An 8,880-nucleotide genomic window follows, 5' to 3' on the forward strand; every position below is an offset into this window, starting at 1 on the left:
AGCCAAGAGCTCTCCTGGCAGCGGCTGTGCCGCACATCCCATCCCATCCCTGTGCCGCACATCCCATCCCATCCCTGTGCCGCACATCCCATCCCTGTGCCGCACATCCCATCCCATCCCTGTGCCGCACATCCCATCCCTGTGCCGCACATCCCATCCCATCCCTGTGCCGCACATCCCATCCCGCTCGGCCGCTGACACACGGCAGCACAGGCCTGGAAAGAAGAACACGACTTTATTATATCCACAAAAGCGGCAGAGCAGGGCAGAGCCCCGCGGTCTCGGGGAGCGGACGGTCTCTCTGCGCTCGGTGCTGCGGCGGGGAAGGCGGGCGGGCGGCGGGGCGCGGCTCAGGGCGAGGCGGGCTTGTCGGGGTTGTGCATGTGGTACACGTCGCTCTCCTCGTCCTCCGGCACCTGCGGCAGAGCCCCCTGAGCCCCCCGGACCGGGCCGCAGGCCGACAGCGCCATCTCGTGCCCCCCGCCCCGCTCCCGCTCCCGGCCCGCTCACCTCCCAGTAAATGCCGTCCTCGAAGCAGTTCTCGGCCGCGGCGTCCCCCCAGATGGGCAGCTTCAGGATGCCCCCTGCGAGGAGGAGGGCAGGGCGGTGGGCACGGGGGAATGCGGGTGGTCCACGCAGCCCTGGCACGGCGCTCGGTGCCGTCCCCCCAGGATGGATCCGGCACATGGATGCCGCTGTTTGAGCATCCTCCCCTCTCCGCGCTGCCCTCCGGCTTACCCACGATGGCTCCCCCACCGAATGCCATCAGCAGAGACACCACAATGCCGGCTGCCTGGAAGCCTCCCTGGATGCTGGGTGTCCGCGTCTGGTACACGCCCGTGAAGTCAAACGCCTTGATGAACCTGCCGAGGGCAGAAATGGTGAGATTGCCCCTGGCAGGAGGGCAGAAATGGTGATGATAGCCCCTGGCAGGAGGCATTCTCTGGCTCCGGAGGAACCATGGTGCCTTGCCCTTTTGGGAGCTCTTCCCTACCCCCATCCCTCTTCTGTAGTGGACCAATGACCAAAACACCACTCACTTCTTTCACTAGCCCCTGGCAAAGCTTTACCAAGGAGGAGCCCAAAATACAAACATTCTCTTTGTAATGCAGACTTTTAGCCTTACCTGACCCCACAAAACAATGCAGGGTAGAGGGAGAAGCACATCCCTCCCCACTGTGGCCCAGAATAATGCCAAACAGCGGGACTGTGGCTCACTTTATGAGGCCACCAAGAGTCAGATGCATAAGATGAGGCTACACTTCAGTAAGCCAAACACAGTCAGTGCAACACATATTTTTGAGGGACATCTCTGGGCAACTCTGAACTATTAACAAAAGCTGTTATTTGCTCCCAGCCCACACAGCTTCAGGTAAAATCTGTTCTCAGGGAATATTTTCAAGCCATCTTACCCTTCCTTTCCATACACATCCTCCGTGGCTGCAGCGGCTGTGATGGCCCCCACAATGCCCCCAATAAGGCCTGGCATGGCATGGAGGTTGTGGATGCCACATGTGTCCTGAATGTGCAACCTGGACTCCAAAAAAGGCTGAGGGGAAGGGAAGTAGAGAGAAATCAGGGAATTGAGTGTGGTCCTGGAAAGGATTAGTTTCTTCCATGGAGGACTGCGATAAGCAGAGAAAGAGGAGAGATACTGTGTCCCATTAAAGAGCTAAAACTTGTAGACAAAGATGTGAGCCAAGCTCAAGATAAACTAACAACACATCCTCCAAACACATTCCTGTTGGGAGTCTGAAACTTGTTGAGCGTTTTGGGGCAGTGAAAGGAGACAGAAGGGATCTCACAAGGGATTCTGGAAAGCAGGAACCATCAAAGGGAAGTGAATCCATTTCTGGCCTCCTCAGCAGGAGCAGGGCTGCAGGCCCCTGGAGCAGCACTCACCGTGAAGTAGACATAGCCCAGGGTGGACACGATGCCAGAGATGGAGCCCACAATGAGGGAGCCATACGGGGTCAGCATCATCTCGGCGCTGGTGCCCACGGCCACGCCGCCGGCAAGCGTGGCATTCTGGATGTGCACCTGCAGGGGCAACCACTCTGCCTTGGCATCCCAGGGACATTGCAATTGCTCAGGGATGGTGCAAATGGCAAAGCGGGAGAATCAGCTCTGAAAATGTTTCCAGAGGAAATATCAGGGCCCATTTTCCTACTTGGTGGTGAAAAACAAGAAAAGAACAGGCAGCTTCTGTCTGTAGCACAGGTGCACAGAGACTCCCACTCCCCGTACCACACACGTTCTTTGCATCCACAGATATGGGTGGGGAGTTGTGATGAGATGGAAATTGTCTCACCCGTGTGTCATGCAAGCTCTGCTGTCACAGAGACTTGTCACCCACACATCAACACGTACGAGTCAGCCCCCCGATTGCTCACGAGCTGCTGCGCAGGCCTTGTTTGATGGGGAGCGCTGCCAAAAAGGGCTCTGCAACATGTCCAAGAGCAAGTCCAGTCCCTGCTGTGACTTGGCAGGGCATCACCCCACACTTCAAGCCCTGCAGGACCCATTCCCACTTTCTTATTCAATACACCCTCAGAGTTTCTGGCTGGATGCTGGTTTCACCATCATCCCTGGAAACCCTGTGTCTGTTCAGCAAAACACAAGTGCCAGTTGTTTCCTAGACCTTTGATCAACCTCATTATATGTCCCTGGGGCAGTGCAGGGCTCTGTGCTCCCATCTTACCATGTCAAGCTTGCCCTTCTTTTGCAGCATGCTGGAGAAGGCCATGGTGGTGAGGACACAGGCGGCCAGCGAGCAGTATGTGTTAATGGCAGACCTGTGCTGGGCATCCCCGTGGTCAGAAATGGCTGAGTTAAAACTGGGCCAGTACATCCACAGGTACAGGGTACCTGGTGGGATGGGGCACATGGGATGAGGAAGAGAAAGGGAAAAGAGAGAATACAGGGATTGAAAACAAAACTCTTCTGCACAGGGGGAAATTACATCCCATAGTCCTGCTTCCCCAGATCCACACCCCGCATTATGAGACCAGCATCGGGAAAGGCTGGCACAGAAAGGGAACCAAAATGCATCCTGATCTTCCCAAGCACCATCTCAGCTCAGCCACTGATGAAGAGAGCTGAGTAACTCTGAAATGCGAAAGACCTTTGGGATACAGAGCTCCTCAACTCGTGCTGGTTTCATTTTTCCCAGAGACACGGGAGGAACCAGCCCTGTGCAGCTGAGAGCTCCCCATGCAGCATCACCCCAGGGTGAGGGCTGGCTCACCAATCATAGCAAAGAGGTCAGAGTGGTACACAGAGCCCTGCTTGTCCTTGCTCTGCTCCAGGTTGGGTCTGTACAGGATCCGTGTCACCGTGAGGCCAAAGTAGGCTCCGAAGGTGTGAATGGTCATGGAGCCACCTGCATCCTTCACCTGCAGCCATGGGAAAACAAAGCTTTGCCTCTGCAATCTCCACTCGTTCTGGAGCTGAGGCCTGATTTGCATCATGCCCAGCTTGTCTGTGCACTTGACAGAGGGACCCAGTGCTCCTGAATTGCCAGGCTTATGTGTAAAACTCCAGAAAATCTCCTTTCCCAGGGAAGCATGAACCACTGCCCCTCACCTTCACAATCTGCCTATTTTTGCTGTCTGGATTCTTGCATTTTAAATGCCTATAAAGGCAGTGCCTTGGTGGAGACATAGCAAAGGGAGACAGTTTGGAGAGGGGCAGAGAGAAAGGAGCAGAACAAAGCAGGTACTACCTAAAGCCTTACATGAAGAAGGTTGAGGAGGATGTACTCATTCACTGAAAAGAGTGTGACTTGAAACAAAGTCATGACAAGGAGCTGTATGGGGCTGGTTTTGCCAAGGATGGCCCCAAAGGCGATGCACACAGAGCCCACGCAGAAATCAGCATTGATCAGGCTGGAAAAAGGGAAGGAAAATTGTGGTTTAATACGGAAAATCTTCTCTGTAAATCACTCTTACCCATCCCCACCTCTAGAGATGCCACCTGAAGACAAAGAAGTGGTTAGGATTCCCTGGATTTCCCACTGACCTTCCTCCCATCCTCACATCCCAACATTTTTCAGGTAATGTGGATGATCTGTGTTCCCTGCACTGACATACAGGAGTTGCCAACTGCTTGGCTCTCATTCCAGCTCTTCCACTGGCCAGGCCAGAGGTGCCATCCCAGAGCCCAGCTCCTCCTTACTTCTCCACTCCAATGAAGATCTTCCCGTCCTTGAAAGAGTGGAACCAGCCTTGCATCAGGAGAGCCCACTGGATCCCAAAGGCAGCAAGGAGGAAATTGAAACCCACAGCTCCGAATCCATAGCGCTTGAGGAAGGTCATGAGGAAGCCAAAGCCCACAAAGATCATCACATGGACATCCTGGAAAGCTGTGCAGAGGGAAGGGACTGTCAGCTCTGCAAGGACAGCAGGGCTGCAAGTGCCACGTGCATTTGCTGTTGAAAAGAAACTAATTACATCAGTAGCAGTAGGGGGGAAATTCAAGAGAAATGCGTGTTTGCCTCATGTCCCCATGCTTCTAAGTCTGAAAATGGCTCAACTTTTAGAAATTGGCTTTTGGTTAAAAGGCTCAGCCTTTAAAGGAAATGTTTACTAAAAGCTGCGTGCAAAAGAAGACCTGAGAGTAATGGAGTGTACAAAGGAAAACCTTTTTCTATTCAGATTGTTTTTTCTCCTTTTGTGAAAAACTCAAAACCATCACGTGAAATGAACAGTAAAGTTTTGTTAAAACACATAAATGGCCATTTTGGGTAGGTCCATTCAGTGCAGGGTCCTGGTGATGGCTCAGAGCAAGGAGAGCACAAGAACAAAGAAAGTTTACAAATACACTTCTAAATGCTTTGGAAATCAGCAGCAAAATACCCTTGAGAGCAGAAACCCACCGTGTGAGATTTTTAGTGCTCAAACCAGAGAGACCCAGTTCTTCCCACTAATGGTCAGAGCTGCTCACCCGAGCCCCTCAGATGCCCTTCCCCGGGGGAAACCAGATCTGTGTGAGCCTCTTGAAAGACCTTTTGGTGCCGTAAACCTGCTGTACTTTTTAATGCTGCACCTTTCTATCAGATAAGCATTCCTTTGCAATTAAGTGAGCTGAAACGCTTGCATACTTTCAAATTGAACCATGCAAACCCTAACACTGCAGGCCTCCCAGCCAATGGAAAGAACAGGAGACCCAAGGCTGGGATCCCCCTTGGGAGACTCCTGCCAGCAAAACCATGCTGCAGAGCAGATAAACACAGCACTGAGGGAGCTAAACCAGAATGTTCTGCATTTTGCAGTGCAGAAATTATTATAGCCACTACATCCAGCAAAGTCTGTGCACTCAGCGAGGGTGTAAGCTCAGGGCAAAGGAAATTCTGTGGATGCAAGTCTGCTCTACCCCGAAACTGTGCTGAAATCCATCAGCTCCTGGTCCATTTTCACAGAGCTTATGTCTGCTGTTTCCACTGAGGGTGGGTGAAGACTTGTGTGAAGTGCAGCTCTGTAGAAGCTGAGAAGACCTTGTAACTTGTTTAAGGATGAGCATTTGGACAGGCTTAAGCCATGTAGTGCCATGCTAATCTGATTGCTTTTAAAAGATGTCCCCCATGTCTATGAAATCACTCTTTAAAAAGGAAGGAGACGAGATCTGCAGCTGGCACTGTTCAGCAGAGGTCACTTCCAAAGCACTTCTCCACATGTCCTAAGAACCAATCTTAGTTACTGTGGTTTTGCCACACAATCCCGTAGACTTTCCCTCTGCAGCTGTATTTATTTCTCCTCTCTCTTTTCCAGTGTAAGCAGCACAATACACAGCTAGATTTATCTGCTGCCATTTGCATCATATGTTCATTTTCTCACCCTAAAAGCAGAAACACACAGGTCAGAGTTAAAGCCATGGACTGCATGCCTTCCCAAAACCTAGAGGATCCCATTGTGTTAGACCCTGTATGAACTCAGGAGGAAGAGCAGATCTTTCCTTAAACCACACCCAATCTAAAACCTTTTTTAACCCTTGCCTTTGTTCTCCCTTAGTAAGAATAACATTGTTATCATTCAGAGGCAGTACAGGCATTGCCATGCCCTACAGGTTTTGTAAGCCTGCTTTTGTGCCAGGACAATTGCCATAACTATCAAGAATAAGTGTTTGGGCTTTGGGAATGCTCTCGGGGACAAACAAATCTCATTTCTTTTACCCTAGAGAGCAGATGAGTCACTGATTACAAAATATCAACTTGCAATCCAAAATGAGAAGGAATTGTCTCACTGAGTGGACCTGGCAATGGGCACCATTGACACAACCACATATTGGTTTCCTGAAACCAGGACAACTTCCTTCTGCCTGCCTTCCCAATCTTCTCTGGCTTGAAGGACCCGTTCATTTGTCACTCTTATCCCTCTGCCACTGCAGACAGATGCTGTGGACAGCAGTGGTCACAGATATGTTGGTACAAATGATCTTCGGGTGATCAATCACCACAGTCTTCTGAGCAGCACAGGATGGACACAAGGATTAAAATTCCAGGGTTTGGTCACCTCGTCATGTTTGTCCATCTTTGCAGAGAGACAAAATTTCTGATTAGATAAGGGAGAAAGAGCAGCTGTGCTTTTGGGCACGTGAGCTCTTCCTCAGGCCTGAAAGAGAAACGTAATTCAAAGCTAAACTGAGCAGTTGCCCTTAGCTTGATTTAGTTGTGTTGAATCCATCTTGCCATTTGAGGGGGAATATTTGGCACTGCAGAGCAGGAGTGGGATATGAGGACAGAAGAGATGTCACTTCCTTAGCTCCTACACACTCTTTCTTGGACTCCTGATGTCCTCCCAGCACACCAGTGACAAGAGCAGCCCTCAGGCACTGCTGCTGCTTCACATCAACCTGTGTGGGGCTGGTCCCAAGGGCAGATGTCCAGGGAGAGCCCAGGGCAGCCACGACCGTACATGAACCTGGAGGCTGACTGAGCAGTGGGTTTCTGTAAGCAAATCCTTCTCTCAACTAGCTAATCCTCAGCAGCCACAGGTTGCTATAGCTCCTTTGATTTAGCAGGTGTTTTTAATGGAAATGTTCTAAATAGATGCATGACTCAGGCCTGTTGCTTCCTTGGAAACAATTGCCTACAGAAGCAGCATGTTCTGAAAGGCTCACAAAGATGACCAGCCTTGGAGATCAAAGCCACCCAGAGGCACTGGCTGGCCAGAAGAGCTTTAACCTTCTGAATAATTTCTGTGTCACTGTGATGCAGAACCCAAGAACCCCGCGAACCTGGCAGCTCAGGAGGACTCTGGCACCAAAATGCCAGTAGCTAAAGGGTAATTCACAAGTGAGGGGGTGGACGGAGGAAGAGGAGGAAGATGTCACAGGATCTCAACAGCCGATCCTCTGTGTGCACAGAAAGGCTTGCTCTGATCCAAAGCTGAGGGAGGGGGCAGAGAGCTGAAACTTGCAGAGTGTTGGGAACACGTCAGCCCTATTCCTGGAAAAAAGACGTCATGGTACGCTGCTGACAGAGCCCCAAGGCACCAGAGGACCATGAGGCTTTTCTCTGGTTCTTTGGTGAACCCCAAGCCAGCCTCGAGGCAAGAGTGTGACCTTCCAGCAATTGGTGGAGACAGCACCTCTGACAGGCTCTGCCCCAGCACAGGATAGGACGGATGGGATGGGATAGATCAAGATGGGATGGGATGGGATGGGATGGGTTGGGATGGGATGGGATGGGATGGGATGGGATAAGATAGATCGGGTTGGGATGGGATGGGATGGGATAGTTCGGGATGGGATGGGATGGGATGGGATGGGATGGGATGGGATAGTTCGGGATGGGATGGGATGGGATGGGATGGGATGGATGGGATGGATGGGATGGGATGGGATGGGATGGGATGGGATGGGATGGGATGGGATGGGATGGGATGGGATGGGATAGGATGGGATGGATGGGATGGATGGGATGGGATGGGATGGGATGGGATGGGATGGATGGGATGGGGACCAGCCAGCACAAGGATTAGGCTCCCAGAATACTCACAGGGGTATCGGAAGTAGAAGTCGTTCTCCATGTCACTGGTCAGGTTCATGTCCCGTTTCTCCTCCTCCCAGTGCGCGTCAGCCTCAGCGCCGAAGCGCACGAAGACCCCGAAGAGGACGATCATGGCCAGCTCCCAGAGCAGGCACACCAGCGGCAGCCGCCAGCGCATGTTGGTGTTCTTGGCCATGCCCTGGCGCTCCTGTCCCTGCACAGGGGCTCCCGGGGGCTGAGCGAGCTGCGGCCCCCGCGCCGCCCAGGGCCGGGCACATATATCGGTCAGGGAGGGCGAGGTGGGGCCCAGGGAGGTGCCTCCGGCGGGATCACGTTTCAGAGCACTGGAACTTCAGCAGGGCTGTTTCTCTCACCCACCTTCCTCCCCGGTAGGAGGGACAGCCTCAGCACCTTTCCTCTGAGCTGCTCCGAGCACCTCTGAGCCCTGCCTCCACAGGGACCAGCAGATGTGGAGGCCAGTGCGACTCAGTGTCCAGCCCCCTGCTCTGCCCAGTCCCACACCCTTTCCCTGCCCCTGCCAGGAGCTCCTTGATCCCGCTGTCCCCTCCCTCCCGGCTCTGTCCCCTCACCCCCTCCCCAGCTCTGAGATCTCCTTCCCCAGCTGGCACTGTGGGTGAAGGCACTGCCCTTTGCTCCAGCTCCTGGCTTTTGGAAAAGCAGCTGAGGTGCAGAACAGGAGGAACAGGAAGGTGTGATCTTCAAACCGGGTACTGAGATCCTCCATGAATGCAGAGACACGTGATGGCCCTGCCAAGGCTGTAAGGATGTTCAAGTGACACGTGTTCCATCATTTCCCAAAGTGATTTACCCAGAGCATCCTCCTGGCAAAGCAAACTGAGCTGGGGCTGCATAACCAGGGCAATACTGTGAGA

General features: G+C 52.7%; 1 protein-coding gene across 1 annotated transcript; it reads right to left on the minus strand.

Moving 5' to 3' along the window:
• Positions 1-350: 350 nt before the first annotated feature.
• On the minus strand, positions 351-8,183 carry RHCG (Rh family C glycoprotein). The gene is made up of 10 exons (XM_054272883.1): positions 7,997-8,183; positions 4,177-4,363; positions 3,737-3,887; positions 3,248-3,395; positions 2,702-2,868; positions 1,903-2,040; positions 1,413-1,549; positions 739-863; positions 511-584; positions 351-416 (listed from the first exon to the last, which is right to left on the minus strand). Exons 1-10 carry the CDS (start codon positions 8,181-8,183, stop codon positions 351-353), a joined length of 1,380 nt encoding a protein of 459 aa, XP_054128858.1.
• Between the last annotated feature and the right edge of the window lie 697 nt (positions 8,184-8,880).

Source organism: Melozone crissalis, unplaced genomic scaffold (assembly GCF_028551555.1).
Source record: "Melozone crissalis strain CALT ecotype California unplaced genomic scaffold, PUWL_Pcris_2 ptg000014l_1, whole genome shotgun sequence".
In the NCBI taxonomy this organism is placed as follows: domain Eukaryota; kingdom Metazoa; phylum Chordata; class Aves; order Passeriformes; family Passerellidae; genus Melozone; species Melozone crissalis.